Genomic DNA, 23,995 nt, shown 5'->3' on the forward strand with positions numbered 1-23,995 from the left:
TTCCCTTGTTACCGTCTTACCTTATTACTCTGTTTCCTTGTTACCCTGTTACCTTGTTACTCTGTTCCCTTGTTACCCTGTTATCTTATTATTCTGTTCCCTTGTTACCCTGTTACCTTGTTACCCTGTCAACTTGTTACCCTGTTACCTTATTACTCTGTTCCCTTGTTACTCTGTTACCTTGTTACCCTGTTCCCTTGTTTCCCTGTTACCTTGTTACTCTGTTCCCTTGTTTCCCTGTTACCCTGTTACCTTGTTGCCTTTTTACCTTATTACCCTGTTGTCCTGTTACTCTGTTACCTTGTTACCCTGTTACCTTGTTGCCTTTTTACCTTATTACGATGTTATCCTGTTACTCTGTTACCTTGTTACTCTGTTACCCTGTTACCTTGTTACTCTGTTACCTACTTACCCTGTTACCCTGTTACCTTGTTACCCTGTTACCCTGTCACCCTCTTACCTTGTTACTCTGTTACCTTGTTACCCTGTTACCTACTTACCCTGTTACCTTGTTACTCTGTTACCCTTTTACCTTGTTACCCTGTTACCTTTTTACTCTGTTACCCTTTTACCTTGTTGCTCTGTTACCCTGTTACCGTTTTACGTTATTAGTTCGTTACTTTGTGCTCTGTTACCTTTATTTGTTTTTCATTAAGTCGGTTTCCTAAAAAATTATACCTCAGAGTACTATTTGTGTTACACGATAATAGTTGTTGACGGTGGTTCCTGCTTCGAACATTCCAACTGAGCCAAATGTTTGAAAAAAATATGTGTAGTACATCCCTTTGAACTACGTTAAGGTATGTAGGAATGTGTGTATGGCTCTTGGTGTAGACGTAATACGCGACACATGTCAGAGTTAGAGCGCACTTGTCTTTGCGATGCCTAGGACGGATCAGACTGTGGTAAGGTATAACTTTCCCCAGCCTTGTTTGACAGTTTATAAGGAAAAAAATTGAGATATGTCCAGGAAAATCTGGTTAGCAAATTCTCTTCCCAATTTTCGCAAAGAAAATAATTCACCAGAAAATTTTGTGAGACAATCACTTGCAAATATCGCAAGAATAGCAAGAAAAACCAACTTAACAAATCTCTAGACTTAGAAAAAATCGTAAAAGTAACAAGGATTTTTCCTGCTACCTAAAATTACCAAGTAAGAAATATTGCAAAAATAGCAAGAATAACAAATTTTACAAAATTCTAGACTTAGAAAGCAAAATGGCCACGAAAGGCCTCGAAAAGTCAGCAAATTTCCCAAAAATCGTAAAAGTAACAGCACCGAGTAACAAATATTGCAAAAAATTATTTAGACTTGGAAAGAGAAAAGGCCAAGAAGGGGAATTCTTTTCACATGGCAAGACAAATTATTATTTTTTTCGATTTTTGCGAAATTTGAGGCCTTCTTGTCGCCCTTCTTGATCTTCTCTAGAAATTTCCCTTAGATTTGAAAATTGTGAAGGAGAGAGATATCAGACAATCTGCCGTTTTCGTAAACCTTTGAACGGCATCTGCGATTGTTTGGAAAATCATGATAAAAGTATGAAAGCCAAAAGAAACTATAAAAGACTTAAGCTGCCATAGGATTGAGACAGAGAGCCTTCGTCATTGTCCAAGAGCTTTTCTTAAAAAATGTAAACTTTTTTTTATTTCCGTCAACAAGATTCCGTACGAGGAAACGGATTTACCAAAGAAAGCTGATTGCTGCTAATTGCTGTGAACGAAGACCGATTAGTAATGCAAACCATTTAACCACGACCTTACTCCCAAAAAACACGTCCATCTGGGAAAAAAATTGCGACTTGTTACAAAAAGATCAACTTAAATTTTAAAAAATGACAACAGAGTAACAAGGTAACAGGGTAACAACGGAATAGAACAAAAGAGTAACGAGGGAACAAGGTAACAGAGTAACAGGGTAACAGAGTAACAAGGTAACAGGGTAGGGAACAGACTAACAAGGTAAGAAAGTAACAAGGTAGGCTGCGAAATTCCATAGTGATGACGTAAAATATGACCAGAATCCGGTCAGAAGCCCTGATTGGTCGAAGGAGTAGTTACATTGTTTTAGCTATTGTTTACGAATGACAGACAAAAGACAAAAGGCCACAAAGAACAAATGTAAACGCGAAGAATCTCTAACAAAACAGTCAATATTTGTGGAATATAGCCTTCTCTAGATCAACCATTTGAGTTTTGCTGCAGCTCGTTAGCAGATGAACACAACACTTTACCAAAATGGACCAGGAGAAACGTAAAATTGAATAAATTTGCCTTTGGAACCCCATGACTACCGGATTTGTTAAGTAGGCATTGATTTGCATCATAAGAATGGAATTTCTGTCGCTGAGTCGCAGACGTTCCTCCGCGCGAAACGTCCCCAGCGGCGAAGAGCGAGGAGAAACGGATGTTTTCGCAGGCTAGTAAAAAGGTAACAGGTGACAGAGTAACAAGGGAACAGAGTAATAAGGTGACAGAGTAAGAAGGGAAAGGCATCGAGGTAGTAACAAGGAACCAAGCACAAAAAGTGAAGGTAAGGCTAGGGAGCATGCAAGTAAAGTCGGTACAATATATGTCCCCATACATCAAGTACCTACCGAACCCTGGGAAATTGACTTAGGATACCGTGGTGTAAACCGTGTTTAGGGCCACTTTGAACAGACAATTCTCCCTCTATTTATGGCTAGTTTTACATTTAATTTCACGAAGAGTTAACAATGTAAGACATCATATTATCAGTGATGCAGGTGAGTCGTAGCTTTACGGACCACAAGCAATCATTCCTCTCACACGCAGTTCTTGTAAGTTAACATCTATTTCAGTTGTCTATCCTTACGTGCAAGCTACAAAAACTGCAAGTTTTTTCAAACCAAACGTTAAGTCATTAATATACACGGTATTAGCTTACGGATACCTACAATCTAGCGTGGCAATCTAGCTAGTGAACCCGGGTAGTGAACCAATTTATCGCCAGTGATTGGTAGCCTGTTCACAGACCCTCTATTTTCTCTTCAAAGTTCGTCGCAACGTCTGTATACAGGTAGGATCACGGTCTTTGTCTAATGTTAAGAATTATGCAGATGGAGAATGATGAATAACACCCTTCGAGGTCTGCATAATGTGTCCCATCATGAAAGCCGAACTAAATGATTGACTTATTATTCATTTAAAATATTTCTAGCATCTTATAGCAACCTAGTAGCCTATGTACAGCCGCCTCCACCACTCACGAAAAAATTTTCCTCTGGGGGGAACCGAAGGGGTGGCTGTAAGGGCTAATTAGCAGCCATTGCCTCCCTGTAAACTTCCCTCAAACATTAGCGCAGCATGTTTCCTGGCACAGCTTCTGGGTACCAACAGATGTTTTTTCTTGCAGATAATCCTTAAAAAGTATATCTCATCACCCAAGACATCCATCAAGCATACTTTTTATATACCATTGCATTTCTTCGATTCACTGTCAGACAAATTTGACCATTTCATCTCCAGATAGCAGTGAACACCATTTTTGTTTAGTTCACTCAGGCATGTAAACAGCCAGCAGGCTGCTGCACTCTGTAGTAATGAGGATATTGCGTGGAAACAAGGCTGCTGGGACTATATTATAGCATTGAATTGATGGTATATTGCTTGCAGTCAATGCCAGTTGGTTATGAAGAATTAGCCGGGAATTGGAGCCAATCAGAAATGGTAAAATATGTTAAATGAATAATTATAATCAATGTTAATACTCCCTTTTAACAGCTATAAAATACATTTCAACCTGTACAATGTACAATCCATGCAACTTTTACATGTGGATCAGCATTTACTACAAATGTAGTTATGCAATGCTTTCAAGCAGTATATTCTGAAATCTCCTATGAGTAACATGATTTTTCTCAGTATGAAGGCTTGACATTTGGAAACAAAAAAAGATGAAGTCACAGTTGGTATATTCATACGATTGATACCATGGGGAAAGCATTGCATAACATACTGACTTGTATCCCATACCACTCTCCTTAGTATGACTTGTAAGATGACGAAACCTTTATATTTATACAAGTAAATTGCATGAAAGTGGCTTTTAACCCTAGCAAAGCTTGAGTATAATCTGAAGTGTGCAAAATATCTTGTGAAAAAAAAAGAATAAGGCTCTATAAAGAGCTTTTTCCTCACTTTCATTATTATTCTTAAACTCTCCTCTGAGTGAGAGTTTAAGTAGTTTCTTTGGATTTAAGCAGAAGCTTATTGCTCTCTAGATTGCCTAAGAAATTGAAATGAACTGAAAGCTTTAATTAATCTTCCAGGGAAGAGAATCCTTCACCTTCCCAGAGCGCATTCACTTCTTCTTGCACTCGGTGATCTGTTGGGAATAAAATGATAAAATAATATTGTACATTTTTTACTTTATCTCTGCATTTCAGTGACAATTCACCATTAACGCACGATCTTTGTCCAGTATGGTGGAAATTTAAACTTGATGCTTTAGAGAAAACACTGTTCAGCTGTAATAAAATCATCATTTTGTGCCTTAAACCTTTTTTTGATTTCAAATGACTGTTTAATCATGAACAACCGCTGTGTTTGTGGAAAATGTCTATGTCTATGATGGCATAGCCACAGTCTATGCCATGACGCAGTCGCTCAGTGTCTTCATTCACAGACAATCTTATAAGGGAGGCTGAGGTGGCATCACCAGTGAACTCTCAGCCTGCATGGACCAAGACAAAAAGAGTGGTCTAGCTCGGCTGAGGCTGTCTGAATGAATGAATCAGTGAATAAATGATGGCATATCAATGCTTGAGTAGGAAATAACTAATCATCAATAAGTTACTTACAGATATCATCAAAAGCCTCTGTCACTTCTCCAAGTTGTGTCAACCTATCATCCAACTCTTCCATCTTCTTTTTATAAACTTCAAACTTTTGTTCATTGTTGGCTTTCTTTTGTTTATCATGGCTGTAAAAGTCTTCATACTTCTTCAATTTCTCCACAATCTCAGCAACAATGACTTTTAGCCCACTTCTAGCCTTCTGCTTCTTTTCTTCTTTCAGATCTGTGATCTGTAGTCAAGGGAAACAAGGTTTAATATGATTTCTCCATGACTGTTTAATTCTATTAATCACTTCCATTTGATATATTAAGGTGGAATTCTATCAATGCTGAGAGCATAATAGATACTAAATTATTATTAATATGTACATGTACACAATTACATAAACAAAAGAAGCTGTGCTTAGCTCAATAAATTTAACATTTACACATTTCCTCATACTCTAAACGTGTTTGGACACATCACACTGTCTTTATTCCATGTTAGCATGGACCTTAATGATTGCTGTAGAGTGAGTACTATATATGCCCCCCTTACAATGACTTGAAATCATTTTATGGGGGTATTTGTTAGCATTTAATTTTGACAGTTTTGACAGACCTGTTTTTTGAGGTATTTTAGGTTGTTTTGACAGTCTTCTATGCACTGCTTGCTCTCTACAGCAGCCGCTGCAGTTGCATCTCGCAAGCGTCTATGGGCTGCAATGTCTTTCTCATGGAGTTCCTTTTCTTCCTTCCTTTTGCTTTCAATGGATGCTTCCATTAGTTTGCTGGAACCATCTAAAGAAGAATAATTATATTGACACAACACATCATAAGTTTTTTTTTGTTTTCGTTAACTGGTTTTCTTTCCAATTTGTCAATATTAAATGTAATAACTATATTAGTAGTCCATGACTGACATTAATCCTTTGGGCTTTCCTTTTTGTTGTAGCACAGGAATTTTTCTGTGAAGCACCTGCTCTTATTGGTTACTTCAAAGTCACTTAGCATCTAACAATGAAAATGCGTCCCATCAAAAGTCTCTGAGTGGGAAACACCGCAAAATTTGTGTATTTGAAGAAGTTTTTTTTTAAAATTTTATTTCAGTGAATTTTTTTTGGTGGGAAACAAAATTACTAACTCCCCCCCCCCCCTGCAACCAGTCCAACAACTGTCAGAAATACGCCGGTAGAGAAACTCAGTTCCTTACAGTTTTGGTTTTTAAGGGCTCAACATCACAAGTGATAGCATTGTTTCATACACTGAAGGAAATTAAGGGACAAAGGAAAAAAGGTTCTGGTTGAATGACCTGTTTAATGCCAGAATCATTACAAACCACAACTCCCTGTTAGTGACAGTTCTTTTTGCACAGCAATTTTATAAACCAGAGGTCTTTTCTTCTTCTTCAGTCAAGCTTTTTCAAGTAAAAAAAGAAAGAAGTCATGTCTGACCTTTAAATTCCAACAGAACATACAGTGCAGCCTGGCACTTGTCATGTAGGTCCTGGATTTGTTGTTGCCACTTCTCTAGCTCATCCCTGGCTTTTTGCTCTGTCTGTGGGTGAACAAATTATAGTTATAGGGTATCATTGAAAAGGTCAACTCATCGTTCCAGATGAGATGATTAACCACACTCCTTATACACATCAGTTCATAGATCTGAACATAAAAGTACGCCATTATTATATGCACTTAGTAGGCCAAGATTCAACAGCTCAGAAGTTCTTTTGGTTTTATTTTCTTCTTGTCCTATGAAGATAGTCAGAGGTCGTGCTCATGACAACCATGGAATCCTTGGCCCTGGCCCGTAATAACAGCCCAGGAAAAGCAAAGCTTGGAACTCTTAGGTATTCCTAGGAATTCCATGTTCCAATTACCTTGAAATTCCACACCTATATTCCAAGGAATTCTTAGGAATTTTTAAGAATTCCTAAGAATAAATTCCTAGGAATTCTTAGCTTCAATGCACAAGGGCAAGAGTGTTTTAAAAAGTTGACAGACCTCAGCTAGTCCAAATACTATCAAGCTGTTCAATTAATAAATGAACACCTCCTTAATCACAGAGTGACATTATAATCTCAGACTGTAGTTGCTAACTTTTTTTGAGTCAAATATGTCAGATGATTTTCGTCTTGTCATGACTGCAATTTCTGAAAATGTCCCAGCGACCCAAGCCAATATCAATAGTTATTTTTTAAACACTCTGAACATTGTTGAAATAGTGTGAAGATGATCCAACAATCTTTGAGCACTTCAATCAGAAACTATTTCAAGCGTGACAATATTGTTTTAGCATGTTGAGGTACAGTTAGGACAGAATAAAGTCAACATTAAGCTTAAGTGCCTTTAGTTTCTGGATTATTTTCTAGGAAATTGAATCTTTGTTATTAATTATGACTTGTTCAAGAACAATTGATCTGGATTTGTCAGTCAGGTGGGAGAAATTGTCCTTGATGCATGAGATAGGTGCCGTTAAGTCTGCAAGGGTGATACTCATGCATAATGCATAAGAATTGGTAGGTATATATTAAGGTTCCAAAATTCCAAATAATTCCAAAACTTTAATAACTCAGCTAGATGTATATCACCCACTTTAATCTCACCAACTCAGCTGTTTCTTGAATTTTCTTTCTCTGATTCCTTTCTTCGTCCAACTGCCTTTCCTGGTCTTTGAGTTCATTCAGACGCTGCTGTAGCTTGTCTTGTTCAGCTTTGTTCTCCCGTAATTCTTTGCACAAAATGTTGTCTTTCTCTTTGTACTTCTTGCAGGTTATCTCTGCAGACTGTCGAAGAGTGTCAAGATTTTTACCTTTTTAAATGAAAAAAGAGAAAATAACACTGTTTTATGACAGATTCTTGATACAAGTGTAACTCTGAAGCTTTATTAGTTATCAACATCACCTCTGAAGTCCTCTAAATAATGATTTGACATGGAGGATAATTAATTTTTTTGTTGAAAGTAGGATCAATATATATTAATGATGACAGCACTAAATGATGAGGACATGTGTTATTCAATATTTTTTAACAGTGTTGATTATTCAATAAGCTGTATATATATTGATAATATTTACCTATTGTACCAATGTCAACCTCACAGTTCTCAGTCATCATGTTCAAATCTTCAATCTCCCTGTTTATATCTTCATCAAGTTCTTGTCTTTTGTTAATGAACTTTTGTAGAGTTTGTGCCTCTTCCATCCTTGTTTGTCGGTCTAGTACTCTTTTGACATCATGCTCTCCTCTTGATATAGCGATATCTGTAATGCAGGATTTTATGGATAACATTAATATGGGTCCGGATAATCTGTGAGCCAGCGAGCCATGCGAAGCGTGCGAGCCATGCGAGGCATGCGAGCCATAGGAAAATATAAATTTTTAATAATATTCTAATTGGAAATAGTTTGTTTTGTAATTGGTTTTGCTGCTGGAAATGTGCTTTCAATCGCGACTATTAAACCGCGATGGCTCACGCGGTGGCCATGTTATTTTGGACGCGAACAGTCTGGGTCGAGGGAGAGCGACAAATTTTGACTTTCTCTCCCCTCTCTGATAGTCTTTCTTTCCTGTTTCGTTCTTACGAACCGTTCAGCGTGCTCGTGGCCGGATCTTCAAAAAATCTTCAATCCTTTTGGACAATCCAGTTCAGTAGAATCAATCTAGCAATAAACTGCTTCTAAAAGTGAGTATTTACCTGATTGACCTTTGCTTTAGTCTGTTGTCAGCTGTCGAAAGCTCTAGACTCTCTCATTGAAAGGTGTTCGTCGGACCCAGCTAAAATGATGAACTTCAAAAAATGGTGGTGGAGAAGAAGAGCGCGCTGGCAGCTTAACTGTCTTTTCTTGAAGTTTTTTAAAAGTGGCATACCACGTAATCAAGAGAAAGGATTTAGAAATGTGTTAGAAACGCTTTGCGTGTTTTGAAAACGATACGGTTTTATTGTTCGTGTAGATAGGTTTTCAGATGGCTCGCATGGCTCGCTGCCATGGCTCGCATGGCTCGCTTGTATGACTCGCATGGCTCGCTGGCTCGCATGGCTCGCTGGCTCGCACTCTATCCAAACTCCATTAATATTGTCCTGAGTGGAAGCAAGGCAGAACTCAGTTACAGTAATATAATTTAATTATTATAAGAACTTGTGGTAAATAAATATGTAGCCTTTGGTTTATTATATAATAATATTACATACACTGGGGTGCAACTTAGGAAAAGTAATAGTTGACCTTTTTTATTCAATTATACCTTCAACAATTGTTTTCAGAGCAATTTGAGCCATTGATGCCCTTTTTTTCAACCAGGTTAATTAGTCATATAATTACTATATATTAGGGATATCACTGGGCTGAGAATTTGTAGTTATACGACAGCTTAGGGAGAACTTTGTAACCTACTAAATTCATTTTGGTTTTTATACCATCTGGATTTTCAATATTAAGTCTGGCACTATTAATTGGTTTAATATTCAACAACATTAACTTTATTATATTAAACAAAGATAATTACATCAATATGGGGAATTTAGGAAACCCTTACGGGCTTTTAAAAGATTGCCCTATTGTTTATTTATTTATTTATTTATTTTTTAAATCAGGTCTGGACGCCATATGCAGCATACTGATTATTTAATTGATTAATAACATTACTAAAATTAGGGATCTCCAATTTTTGAAAGAGCAGCTTTGATAATTCAGTGTACGAGGAAAAAGTTATCACACACACTCCTTTCTTTTGAATTTTGATTAGACTATCAAGTCTTGTTTTGTAATTATTACCCCAGACAATATTACCATAAATAAGGTGAGGGTATATCAATGAGAAATACAGACTTAATAATAAATCCTTCCCTATAAAATGGCAAGCCTTGCATAAAATTCCTACTGTTTTTGCTATTTTACATGTTACAGTAGTTTATATGATTTTTCCACGTCAGATGCTCATCAATCCTTACTTCTAAGAACTTAGTGTTATGTACCTGTTTTATTTCATATTCATTCAGCATAATCTTCAATTCTCTCTTACATTTTTTCTTATGGGATTGAAATATAATATACAGTCGACTTCCGATAACTCGAACCTTCAAGGGAAATCGAAAAAGGTTCGAGTTATCGGGAGCTCAAAGAAAATAGCCGGGAATAAGGGAAAAAACAGTTTTTACTGCACCGTGAGTATTCTAATCACATTTAATAGTAAAAATGTTGAGTGAAAATTGAAAGATACTGTTAGATTATAAATCAGAACGTAAAGTAACAAAACGTTGCCTAAATAGAGCATGCATTTTACTTTTTGAGAAGTAAAGCTATTTCACGTTATATTTGTGGCAAACAACATCAGCCTCCACTATCGATCCACTAGTAAACTATATGCCTACAATACGTCAATGGGAAATTCAAAATTCAATGTTTCGGAGGCAGTACACTCTTTTTTCCCGACTTTTTAAGGGCTCAAAACATGGTTTGAGTTATCAAGGGTAAAATTATAGAGATATGATCTGAGGGGAAACAAAAATTACGTTGAGTTAGTTAGTTTCGAGTTATCGAGGGTTCGAGTTACCGAGGGTAAAAAATTACAGTAAATGTATGACGGAAATCCAGGGGAAATCGATTTTGGTTCGAGTTAGTGCGAGGTTCGAGTTAGCGAGGGTTCCAGTTATCGGGAGTCAACTGTAGTTAGTTTTCTTTACGTTCAAAGTTAATTGATTGTTTACAAGCCGTACTTGTACACATTTAATTTCCCCATTTACATGGGTTTCAAGTCCTTCAATATTCTTAATTGCCAGAAATAAACAGATTAGTATCATCGGCAAATAATATGAAAGATAACAAATGTGAGCATGTATGAATATCATTTTATAAATAACAGAAACAGCAGCGGTCCTAGTGCAGAGCCTGGAGGCACTCCATATTTTATTGATTTGTTTTCAGAATAGGTGGAATTGTATTTAACAATTTGCTGCCTATCGGCAAGATAATTTCTGAACCAGTCATTACATAGACCTCTTATGCCATAAAATCCTAATTTCTGCAACAGTATGTTGTGATTTATGGTGTCAAATGCTGTAGATAGGTCCAGGAAGATTCATTGTTCTCAATTATTGCCATTTTCATTTTTTCAGTGAGTTTCATGGTTCAAAAAGAGGTTGAATGCTTACTTCTAAATCCATACTGATGTCCATATAGAATGCTGTTTTCCTCAATGTAATCTAAAAGCCTTTTGTACATCAGCTTTTCCAAAATCTTTGAAAAGCAAGTTAAAACAGATATGGGTCTGTGGTTGGTAAGTTGTTTGTTGTCATTTGCTCTGTAGACTGGCATTACTAGTGAGACTTTTAGTTCATGAGGGATCTTGCCAGTACTAAAACTTAAATTGAATATGTGGGTTAACAACTCACTTATATAATTTCCAATACATTGCAGCACCTTTAATTAGACTCAACCTGTCAATGCCAAAACCTTTTTTTGTATTATAATTGTTATTTCCTTTAATTGCAACCTCATTAATATTGTCATTTCATTCAGAAACATTGAATTTATGTAGGTACCTCTTAAATGGTTCATGACATTTGCTGAACTTCTGTTAAATTTTTTCGCAAGACTCAATCCAACGTTGATAAAATACTCATTAAATTGATCAGCAATTTCTAAAGGATCACTGATTGCTTTACCATTATTTAGAAAATCTTGAGGTAAAGCAGTTTTATATTTATGCATGCTTACAATTTCATTCAGTGTTTGCCACGTTTGCTTTAAATTACCCCATTAAATTTCTTATTGTAAAAGTTCTTCGCCTTCCTTACCAGATGATTAAGCTTATTTCTGTACGTTTTATATCAATGTCCTCATTTTCTTAACCCATTCACCCCTGAACCGCCCGTAACCGCCCGTGCGGATCCAGGTCCTTTCTACCCTTTGTGACGTCATCAGTTTTAACGGTCAAGGACAACTTTCTTCGGTAACTTGTGCAGAGTGAAGAGATCTTTCAAACCATACCAGAATGACCACAATTCAGTCAAGGACACCGGAGAAAGAAGCAAAAAACCACGTGACAAGGACCTGAAAATCTCCATGAAAATCTTGTTCCATTACCCACCTACCTTTCCTTTCACCTAATCCTAAGATCCTAAAAGCTTTCCTAAAAACTCTTCCCACCAAAATGAAGCCTACTAAATGCCCAGCAAGAGAAAAAAAAAATGAGGCAAGAAAAGCGAAAAAAGAAGGGAGGAGAGAAAGCGAAAAGTAAAAGTCAAGACTGCTGTGTCACTTTTAAACCCAAAAACTATGTCGAAATTTTGCTTTCTGCGCATGCCCGAACTTCGCAAGCTGATATTTTGCATCTGGATCAGAAGGCCGCCAAGTGTACGACCTGTAGACCGGTTTGTGGTAAGTTTTAGCTCTTTATAGCACGACAGTGACCAGAAAACCACTCGACTAGCTTCAAAACGCGTTTTTCGGCAAAATCTCCAGGAGCGAATGGGTTAAGCAAAGTACCAAGCTTTTTGAAAAAAATCCACTTTTCAGCATAAAACAACCAAATCTGTCTATTTCAAGTAAAATCAGGTGAAAAAGTTGGTAAAAGGCCATTTTTAGGTTTTTTGATTAACCCATTCACCCCTGAACCGCCCGTAACCGCCCGTGCGGATCCAGGTCCTTTCTACCCTTTGTGACGTCATCAGTTTTAACGGTCAAGGACAACTTTCTTCGGTAACTTGTGCAGAGTGAAGAGATCTTTCAAACCATACCAGAATGACCACAATTCAGTCAAGGACACCGGAGAAAGAAGCAAAAAACCACGTGACAAGGACCTGAAAATCTCCATGAAAATCTTGTTCCATTACCCACCTACCTTTCCTTTCACCTAATCCTAAGATCCTAAAAGCTTTCCTAAAAACTCTTCCCACCAAAATGAAGCCTACTAAATGCCCAGCAAGAGAAAAAAAAAATGAGGCAAGAAAAGCGAAAAAAGAAGGGAGGAGAGAAAGCGAAAAGTAAAAGTCAAGACTGCTGTGTCACTTTTAAACCCAAAAACTATGTCGAAATTTTGCTTTCTGCGCATGCCCGAACTTCGCAAGCTGATATTTTGCATCTGGATCAGAAGGCCGCCAAGTGTACGACCTGTAGACCGGTTTGTGGTAAGTTTTAGCTCTTTATAGCACGACAGTGACCAGAAAACCACTCGACTAGCTTCAAAACGCGTTTTTCGGCAAAATCTCCAGGAGCGAATGGGTTAAGCAAAGTACCAAGCTTTTTGAAAAAAATCCACTTTTCAGCATAAAACAACCAAATCTGTCTATTTCAAGTAAAATCAGGTGAAAAAGTTGGTAAAAGGCCATTTTTAGGTTTTTTGATTAACCCATTCACCCCTGAACCGCCCGTAACCGCCCGTGCGGATCCAGGTCCTTTCTACCCTTTGTGACGTCATCAGTTTTAACGGTCAAGGACAACTTTCTTCGGTAACTTGTGCAGAGTGAAGAGATCTTTCAAACCATACCAGAATGACCACAATTCAGTCAAGGACACCGGAGAAAGAAGCAAAAAACCACGTGACAAGGACCTGAAAATCTCCATGAAAATCTTGTTCCATTACCCACCTACCTTTCCTTTCACCTAATCCTAAGATCCTAAAAGCTTTCCTAAAAACTCTTCCCACCAAAATGAAGCCTACTAAATGCCCAGCAAGAGAAAAAAAAAATGAGGCAAGAAAAGCGAAAAAAGAAGGGAGGAGAGAAAGCGAAAAGTAAAAGTCAAGACTGCTGTGTCACTTTTAAACCCAAAAACTATGTCGAAATTTTGCTTTCTGCGCATGCCCGAACTTCGCAAGCTGATATTTTGCATCTGGATCAGAAGGCCGCCAAGTGTACGACCTGTAGACCGGTTTGTGGTAAGTTTTAGCTCTTTATAGCACGACAGTGACCAGAAAACCACTCGACTAGCTTCAAAACGCGTTTTTCGGCAAAATCTCCAGGAGCGAATGGGTTAAGCAAAGTACCAAGCTTTTTGAAAAAAATCCACTTTTCAGCATAAAACAACCAAATCTGTCTATTTCAAGTAAAATCAGGTGAAAAAGTTGGTAAAAGGCCATTTTTAGGTTTTTTGATTAACCCATTCACCCCTGAACCGCCCGTAACCGCCCGTGCGGATCCAGGTCCTTTCTACCCTTTGTGACGTCATCAGTTTTAACGGTCAAGGACAACTTTCTTCGGTAACTTGTGCAGAGTGAAGAGATCTTTCAAACCATACCAGAATGACCACAATTCAGTCAAGGACACCGGAGAAAGAAGCAAAAAACCACGTGACAAGGACCTGAAAATCTCCATGAAAATCTTGTTCCATTACCCACCTACCTTTCCTTTCACCTAATCCTAAGATCCTAAAAGCTTTCCTAAAAACTCTTCCCACCAAAATGAAGCCTACTAAATGCCCAGCAAGAGAAAAAAAAAATGAGGCAAGAAAAGCGAAAAAAGAAGGGAGGAGAGAAAGCGAAAAGTAAAAGTCAAGACTGCTGTGTCACTTTTAAACCCAAAAACTATGTCGAAATTTTGCTTTCTGCGCATGCCCGAACTTCGCAAGCTGATATTTTGCATCTGGATCAGAAGGCCGCCAAGTGTACGACCTGTAGACCGGTTTGTGGTAAGTTTTAGCTCTTTATAGCACGACAGTGACCAGAAAACCACTCGACTAGCTTCAAAACGCGTTTTTCGGCAAAATCTCCAGGAGCGAATGGGTTAAGCAAAGTACCAAGCTTTTTGAAAAAAATCCACTTTTCAGCATAAAACAACCAAATCTGTCTATTTCAAGTAAAATCAGGTGAAAAAGTTGGTAAAAGGCCATTTTTAGGTTTTTTGATTAACCCATTCACCCCTGAACCGCCCGTAACCGCCCGTGCAGATCCAGGTCCTTTCTACCCTTTGTGACGTCATCAGTTTTAACGGTCAAGGACAACTTTCTTCGGTAACTTGTGCAGAGTGAAGAGATCTTTCAAACCATACCAGAATGACCACAATTCAGTCAAGGACACCGGAGAAAGAAGCAAAAAACCACGTGACAAGGACCTGAAAATCTCCATGAAAATCTTGTTCCATTACCCACCTACCTTTCCTTTCACCTAATCCTAAGATCCTAAAAGCTTTCCTAAAAACTCTTCCCACCAAAATGAAGCCTACTAAATGCCCAGCAAGAGAAAAAAAAAATGAGGCAAGAAAAGCGAAAAAAGAAGGGAGGAGAGAAAGCGAAAAGTAAAAGTCAAGACTGCTGTGTCACTTTTAAACCCAAAAACTATGTCGAAATTTTGCTTTCTGCGCATGCCCGAACTTCGCAAGCTGATATTTTGCATCTGGATCAGAAGGCCGCCAAGTGTACGACCTGTAGACCGGTTTGTGGTAAGTTTTAGCTCTTTATAGCACGACAGTGACCAGAAAACCACTCGACTAGCTTCAAAACGCGTTTTTCGGCAAAATCTCCAGGAGCGAATGGGTTAACTTGGATTTTTAATAAAGTTTTTGTAAAGTTAAAATTTATGCTTAGATGACTTAACAATACACTTGCTAATCCAAGGATTCAATCAGTCGTTCTCCTTTCCTTTACTGTTGCCTTTTTTAATGGGAATGATTTATTTTACACCTCGTGAAAGGTTTTCACGAATAAATTATAAGATTCTTCACAATCATTTGTTTTAATTACCTCTTACCAGTTTGCTTTTCTAGTTCTCTTTCAAATGAAGCAGCAGATTCATTATTGATGCCTTCTAGTGAAATAACATTCATTTTTGCCACTAGGCTTATAACTCTTCATCTTAGAAATTGAGAACACAGGTAAGTGATCTGATAAATTGTTGAAGAGTATTCCATTCAGATGTGTGCCTTTGTTATCATTGGTAAATATATTGTCTATAAGTGTTGCAGTGGTTTTGGTAATTGACGCGTAGGTTTAACAGTCATAAGTAAGAACATTGCGGACATCATATGATTTACAACTGATTTGAGTATTTACAATTTTCATATCTTAGAAGCTGGGTCTTTATTAAAATAACCCATTATATAACAAATCTTTGACTCTTTGTCGACCTTGGACAAGACATTTTTTATTGGAATATTGGAAGACTGATTTCAAAATAATTTCAAAAATAATTTAAATTATCATTTGATGCAAGTATTTCTTTCTTTCCATCGGCCGAGAGCCCACCACGTGACCTACAATTAACTCCCTACAAATAATGGTCTGCTCATGCGCAATATCGTTCAACTGTGTTTGGCTACAAATAATATTCTGCTCATGCGTAAAGGAAACCACGCTTTTCTCCTTCTTGCAATCACTTTTGCGTGAAAATGGCAGATTGTTTCGCTTCCTGAACATTTTCATTAAACTCGGTGATTGAACTTGTTTATCACAAAATATCATGATTTGTCAGTGTCTCGCAGATCAGTTATTTGCCTCAGCTTTCGGTTTCGGCAAATAATTGATCTACTCGCCACTGACAAATCACGATATTTTGCTCAACCTTGTCCAATAATATTGTTAATTAGTACTTTTTTATAAATGCAATGATGTGAATCAAACCTAGTAGGTCCTCCCCTGCCTTTCTCTTTTCTTCAGCACTATCCATTTCTGTCTTTTTCAGAAGGTCATATCTTTCACGTTCACATCTTTTGAAGTCTGCCAATGCTGTCACCACATCATCTGAAAGTACAAATTTGTCCGCAACTCCATGGCAAGCCTCAAGGAGAACCGCAAAACAGGAGCCTAGCAGGTCATTCACAGCATTTAGAGATGTGGAGTTCTTTGAAGCATATTCAATTGCACTTAGGAGTCTCTCTACCAGGAAGTAAAAACAGTCAAAGATCAGCTTTGGACTGCTAAACTGGGTGCAAGTGATAACAACAACAACAACAACAAAGTAGCTGAAAGTCATCTTAACTTTCATAGGGAGCTTAAGCAACAACGACAGCAACAGCAATGGAAACGTCAAAAAAGGAATAGGTTAGATTAGCAAAACAACAACTTTGCATGTGCACCAGACTTTTTTGTACATTTCTTTGTCGTCACTGTATGACTATGACATGAAAATGCCTAATTTCATGTTTTATGGAGGACGTAAACAAGTGACGTCAATTTTTTCTTACTCTTACTAAAATTGAGTGTGGTTTTCAAGAAATCAGCTCCCGGGAAATTCGCCGACCTTTGATATTTTCAGCGAATTGGAATAAATGCAACAAAGTTTAAAAAATGTGAATTCATTTTAGAAGTGACATTTACTCTGCCGTCGCCATTGTTGATGCTAAAGCCTCCCAATAAAATATTTAATATCTTAACACTGACTGCTTTAATTACTTACAGTCAGAGTTAGTTTCAAAGAAAGCTCAAAGAATTTGGAAAACTTCGTTAAGGAGACTCAGTTTACCTTAGCAAAGACAATTGCTAACAGAAACTCTATCAGATATATAGCTTCTATCTACAGTAGCAGCTTACCATTGACCTCCTTTCCAGTATTGTGGAAGGTTCCAAATTCTGGAGTTTGAAGAATTTCTTCAAGTGTTGTCATGTGTCCCTTGATCTTTTCATCTGATGAGGAAAAGCAAATCTTATTTAACATAAAAGTGACATTTTCCAAGAGTAAGAAGCTGGTCCAATATCCTGCTTGTGGGTTAGGAAGGGGTGACTCAATCTGTTAAAGAAAAGACAATTTTGTAGACTGCTAGATTACATACAGTCTTGCAAACTTTCTGTGAGGTGCAGGCACCAAAGGGAAGTTTGATAATTAAGTTTAACCACTAAAAGGAAAGAGAAAAGGAATTAATAATTAATTAATAATCAATTCCTCCCCAATTATTAGGCTGTCTTATAAAAGTTCACTGGTCTTCATAAGTCAGGGAATCCTATTTGTTTCCAAAACACCCCAGATTTAGTTCCAAGTCTGACAAAATCTGATTCTGTCTGATCCTTTGTTAATGGTGATGTTAATATAATACAACCAGTTTGATCTGGATTCATTTAATTGTGCTGATTACTCTCATTCATTATAGCTAGGAAGCTGCATAAACAACTTGCTTTAATTTACCAGACATATCATGTTTTCACCTTAGCTTCAGTGTAACTTATTGCTGTTGAATTTAAATTGCATGCGATATTACGATGTTCATTACATTAATACAGGATTAGGATGTATTAATTTTAGCTTCTGGCCACTACTCTTAAAACTGCATGTATAGTGCCCATATAATATTATGCTTCATTAAGGTATTAGATCTGCTATAAACCCTTCCATTTGAAAATTTTATTTCTCAAATGCTTAAGAATTTTGCAAAATAAAAATTACACAGGCTTATCGAGCGAGAGCTGAGCTTTCAGAAAATTGATATCCGAGGTGTCAATTTTCCGATTTATATCGCAGGCTCAAAAATTCAATAATTCCGTATTTCTGGCTTTCTCTCGATAGCTAGGAATAAAAAAAATTGAAACTGACTTATACTTAGTTTGTTCATTTACCTTTAAATCCTAGCACTAGCCAGTAAATTTTTCCTGAAATATAGATGTGAATGCTTTTTGAAGTGCCCTTCCCAAAATATTCCGGGAATTGCCAGGAATTCAATACATTTTTCCTTTACATTATGTGAATAAACCTGACAAGTTTCAGCGCGGTATTATAAATCCTCATCTTTTTACATGGATTTGTTTTCAGTGCGGTCCAACACAGCCGCAAAATTGTCCTTAATTTGCCCTTAATTTTCGTTGCGCTGCGCTGTTTTCTTTGTCGCCATCTTGAATTCTTATGAGTAAACCGCTGTTCTTAATGTTTGTTGTGACACTGACCTGTGGTGAGAAGATACGAAAATCTTTTTTGAACTCGTTTCGTGATGTGCTCTCAATATGGCGTCATAAACAATGTTTTAGCCTTAGCAACGTGCTAATTTGCATAATAGATCATTAAACTGCGGCCTTATCTGTCATCGACCTTACAAGGATCATATATCTGGTGTGACTCTGTGAAGACTTTTTACAGCCATAGAAATGATTTAGAAAAGTTAATATAAAAACAATCGTACTTAATTTGGGGAAGCAGAAAGTAAGCGAATTTTGCTATAATTTGCCCTGGCTTACTTGAAACTCATAACGCGTTATCGCGTGGCATGTTGTGAAAATTGGAACATTTCTGTCAACAACCGAAAGTATCACGTCAGATTTCAGCCCTGTGATTATAAATATTTGCAAAAAAGCGCTCTTAGATACCAACTTTGGCCTTCATTTTCTCGGATTATATTTGACAAAAATGCTTCATTTTTGGAATTTGAGTTCAGGTTAAGAGTACATTTCAAATACGTGATTTTATAAACATGATCATTTTTTGACTTTATAGCAGTTCTTATACCTTAATCCAGCCTGGTTTTAGGTGAAAAAAGTCAGGGTTTTTTGGTGAAATTATCCTGTGGCAGATCAACCGTACATGATGCTTCCTTTAAGACAATATTAATATTAATACCACTGGTATTGATATCTATATTAGTACTGTTAATCTGGCACTGCCAGCATTAAGTCACTTGGCTGGCCTTTGAAACAAAATAATTTCAAAACCAAGTACCAGTTGTTAAACCCTCGGATGTACAAGCAAAATGCCTACACCCACACTGTGGTACTTAAGAGCAAGAGCTGTGGTAGCTGTTGGACACCTCTGGGTTTTGCTATGCTATTTAGTAATATTAATTTGATGAATGTATTAGGTTTTATTCTGGAAGCATATTACATTATTATTCTTACTAAGTATTAGTTATAATAAGGTGTACATATTGTTTACCAATTTTAGGCCTAGACTGCACTTTGTTCCTGCTGACATCCAACCCCTCTTGATCACTGAAGTACAGTTTCCCCCTGGTGTTCATTGGTATTGCCTCCGTCTGGAGAGGTATTATTAAAAAGAGTTCACACCTTAGAAATACACTATTGGAACTTAATTAAACTCACCACATCCACAAACCTAGCAGTGCTGTCAACTCACCCAGATAAATAATCTGGGAGACTCCAGATTGTGGACAGTCATCTCCTGGTCTAGTATATCTCCAGATTAGAGTCTGATATATCTCCCGGATAATTGCCAAAATTGCTATTTCTTGTAGACTTGACTTTCTGACCATAAAATTTCAAATATTTTGCGTTGTTTGAGCTACTTCGGGAACGTTTCCCCATAAATTCTGGTATGCCACTGTAATTTGAGCAATAATGTGGCTAAATATAAACAGTTTATGTGCTATATACATCAATCGGAATCAACAAGCATTTTTGGCACAAATGATGTCATTTGTCGTGTGATATGACATCATCTATCATTTCTTCCCTACCAATTCTCAATATTTGATGACGTGGGGGGTTGACAGCCCTGCCAGTAGTAATGCTTTAACATTAACATGTTCAACAAATAAAATGACTGTGACTCTTTATCTTGATCCATAATGCAGGGTGGCTACAAGAATGTAGTTGTATAAATGAGGTGGTGTGTTGCACATTGAAAAGGATGGTTGCCGAGTGCATGACAGATTCCACGGTAACCACCTTAATTTAGAGTTTTACCTCCTAAGCAAGCTATTCGTCCCAAAACTTGTAATATGGAAAAATAGTTGTGGAAAGTTAACCAACCAACCTTGGTGAACCTTTTTAAGGCTCAGATGAAAATAGATTGTGCACAGTCATTCAAATTGTACAAAAGTATTAATAAATTATGACCGAACATAAATTTTATGTGAGTTTATGTGTTAAGATGACCTCATCAACACAAATTACTGTAATAATTGGTGAATCAATTAAATGTAAATAATCCATGCAATTGTCCTTCATTTACTAACCTCTCTGATGTCTTTTTTCTCTGCATCGTAACTGCGCTCATTTTCAGCTGAGATATCAGCAGCTACTAGTTCAATACTATCTTCTCCAAACTCTCGGGGATCAACAATCACTATCTGGTTGTCCACAGCTTCCACTATATCAAAATACAAAGTACATATTTTGCAAAAAATATTAACTATCTTTGCATACAATAATGGCCTCAGCTAATTCTATCAACTTGACGGTTGATTTTCTCTTGACACTATTATGAGGAAATTGGAGGCTCGACAGGCAAAAAATTAACGTTACCTTTTTTAACGAGTGACTTGTCAAGTAGTATTTGTAAAGTATGTGGAACAAAAAAGTGTGGCTACTGCAGTTCTAAGCCCTCGTGTTCCATTCTCATTGTACATGAAGTTACCTTAACTCATTGTTAACTTTTATAATTAATAGACCTTTTTACCGATACAGCGGCCATATTGAATTACTTGGATTTAAGGAGTGTTATAGGATGCCCAGGGGGCATGAGCATGATCCGATGTACTTGCATCAGTATTTATGCGCGCTTTTCGGACCAATTTTTCTTTAAGTTTTCCTAGAAAAAGATTGTAATGGGAAAAAAAGATTGTCGTACCCTTTTTGGATGTAATAATGATCACCTTTTTGCCGATAAACATTGTCATTGAAGTTCTCATTTTGCCCAAAAAGCCTGTGTAAATACTGAGCGAGTGCCCCCTGGGCATCCCTTAATACTCCATAAATCTAATAAATTCAATATGGCCGCCGTATCGGTAAAAAGGTCTATTAATTATAAAAATGAACAATGAGTTTAGGTAACTTCATGTACAATGAGAATGGAACACGATGGCCTGAGCTCTCCTAAAGAGCCGGCGAGAAAAAAGCGTAAGCTCAAGTGAAGAAGTGAGGACGATTTGTGCAGACAATTTAAGGAATCGATGTGAAAATAAACATTCCGGAAATCTTTTGAAATGTATTTTGGCAAATAATGAACAACAGACTGTAATGTTACATAATTATGTTATATGAAAAGTTAACAGCGTGTCCCCTTTGTCAAGAGTCAAAACAATAAAATTGACACTTTGTACCACCAAAGTGTCGGTAATTCCGTAATAGCGAGAGTGAGAGATAGCAGGAGTCATAATTCCAGTCAAACCCCTATATGACCTATACCTGGAATCTGTCCGTAATGGCGAGCGTCCGCAATACCGGGGTGTCCGCAAGGTGACAGTGAGGAGAGTTGACTGTATTCTAATCTATTTAAAATAATGTATGACTTTGGTACAGCACGACCTGGGCATGACTTGAAACCAAGTCAATCAATGCTAGTCTCGTGCATCTGTTTAATCTGTCTACAGTTTCTACAAAGTTCGATCGCCAAACAAAATGGGTACAATGGGTACAAAGTTTCATTCTCTGTCACAATGTATCGCGTCTTATGTTTTCATTGGAAGGTCATTTTAAAACATACAAAACATCTGATATATAATAAATCAGTTAAATATATGGTGCTACCTCTAAAAGAACATCTGTGCTATTGAGCTTATTTAATTTCCAGTCCTGGTGTGAAGGACCTGGCTCCTCGTACTAAAACAAATACTTGTCTTTATCTGCTCTTTACACGCTCTACATTTTTACGAACTAATTTCTGCTCCTGTTTATTTTGATTCCCAGAACACGTAACTTAATATCGTTTAACGAAGGCTAGAAATAACGAATGTAGAGAATATAGTATATGAGAAACGAGGGCACTGCGCACTCGAGCTCCCGATCCCGGAAGTAAATCTTCACTATCTGGCTTCTAAATGCATAAGACAGTTTACATTTGAAAAGAAACTACGTATTCCTGACAGTAGAAATATAAGCTTACAAATAAACTTACTTTCGGCCGCTTGCAAAGTTTTCGAGGCCTCCGAATCACTTATTGAGTGACTGTAGAGCTGAAATTGTCCTTGGATATAGGCAACAATTCGGGGAATAACCTCGTTCACAACGCTGACAACGTCACCTTTCGTGGGGCGTTTGGAGAAAATGCAACGGCATCATGCCAAACTATCGTATGAATGTATGAGTTAGAGGTAAAGATATTTCTCAAAATTATGCTTGCGAGAGTATCAAGTTATTATTTCAAATAAGTAAGTGCTTTTCATTTCTCAGGCTTTGAAACCAGTCGTAAATATTTTTTGGTGATGGTCTTTTGAAATAGGAGATATTTCATTTTCTCCCAACCGCGTTCGAAGAAAATGTCTTAATTTAGGTTGTTACCGCAGCTATTCACCTGTTCCAAATATAGCATAGTAAACTGGTGCCCAGTACTTCATCCCCTCGATCTTTCGAGAAATAATAGAGGAATTTAATATATAGACACGAGTGTTTCACTGGAAAATATACCACTCGTAAAATTCATAAAAAATACATCCGGGACCCGTGGGGTTTATTTTCCATAATCTCACACTTGAGTTTATCGATGACGTAATTTCGGTAATTTCCCTCCAAAAAGTTTGAATTTGAATTACACATTTTTCAAAGCTTTGTTTATATTTTGTCATCGTAGAGCCCTATTCAGCTCAGTGTTATTTCTCAAGATTATTGTAAACAATGTCTAATATTGCTGTGCTGTAAATTTGAGCCGTCACAATTACTTTTTGGAGAATAAAAATCTATTATTTTATCTATGTCTTTTTTGTCTATATAAAAACAAAAACATTATTTTACTCACTCGCTGCGCTCGTTCGTAAAATATTGTTTTGCCACTCGAAAATAAAATTCATATCTTCGCGATACCGTGTAATATCCTCTATGTATTAATCAATCACGACTGTAAAACTTTGGACTGATCCGGGATGGTTTGTTTATTTACCAACTGGAAGTCCGGATTTGTAGTTTTGATCCTCGGCTATGACCTCCGAATTCTTGTATTTGAGCTTTTTCACTTTGTATTGTATATGTAGTTCTTTAGGGACCCGTCATCATTTATGCAGATGGGAGGGGAGGAGATTGGGGGGTCAAGGCTATTTCAGATTGGCTAGAGAGGGGGCTAAACGTTTTTTATAAAGAAGTTTAGGGGGGGTCAGCAGTTTCATCGCAAGGTATATTTTCCAAATTTCCAAATATTCTTTCGTCTCTTTGTTCCAGTCATAGATTTGACCATTGTTACTGAAATGTTCACCATAACTTTCTTCAGCTGAAACTCTTCCGTTTAAAACCTCTTCTTCCAAACTTGACAATTCTTTGACTCCTCACTCACAGTTCAGTGTATCTGAAGGACTGGAAAGGGAGGTTAGATATTTATCCAAAGCGGGCATTATTACGTCATTATTGTCATCAGATAACATGTATTTCAGCTTCATCTCCACTTTCTCTATCTTGTTCTTTATTTC

At 37.2% G+C, this 23,995-nt stretch overlaps 1 protein-coding gene across 1 annotated transcript; it reads right to left on the minus strand.

Moving 5' to 3' along the window:
* Positions 1 to 3,693: 3,693 nt before the first annotated feature.
* Positions 3,694 to 22,605, minus strand: LOC140923415 (uncharacterized). The gene is made up of 11 exons (XM_073373509.1): positions 22,498 to 22,605; positions 20,618 to 20,751; positions 19,576 to 19,675; positions 17,256 to 17,348; positions 16,347 to 16,601; positions 7,872 to 8,057; positions 7,401 to 7,606; positions 6,250 to 6,352; positions 5,418 to 5,596; positions 4,821 to 5,046; positions 3,694 to 4,345 (listed from the first exon to the last, which is right to left on the minus strand). Coding segments are annotated over exons 1-11 (1,551 nt in total). The 5' UTR covers positions 22,499 to 22,605; the 3' UTR covers positions 3,694 to 4,277.
* Between the last annotated feature and the right edge of the window lie 1,390 nt (positions 22,606 to 23,995).

Source organism: Porites lutea, chromosome 13 (assembly GCF_958299795.1).
Source record: "Porites lutea chromosome 13, jaPorLute2.1, whole genome shotgun sequence".
NCBI lineage: Eukaryota > Metazoa > Cnidaria > Anthozoa > Scleractinia > Poritidae > Porites > Porites lutea.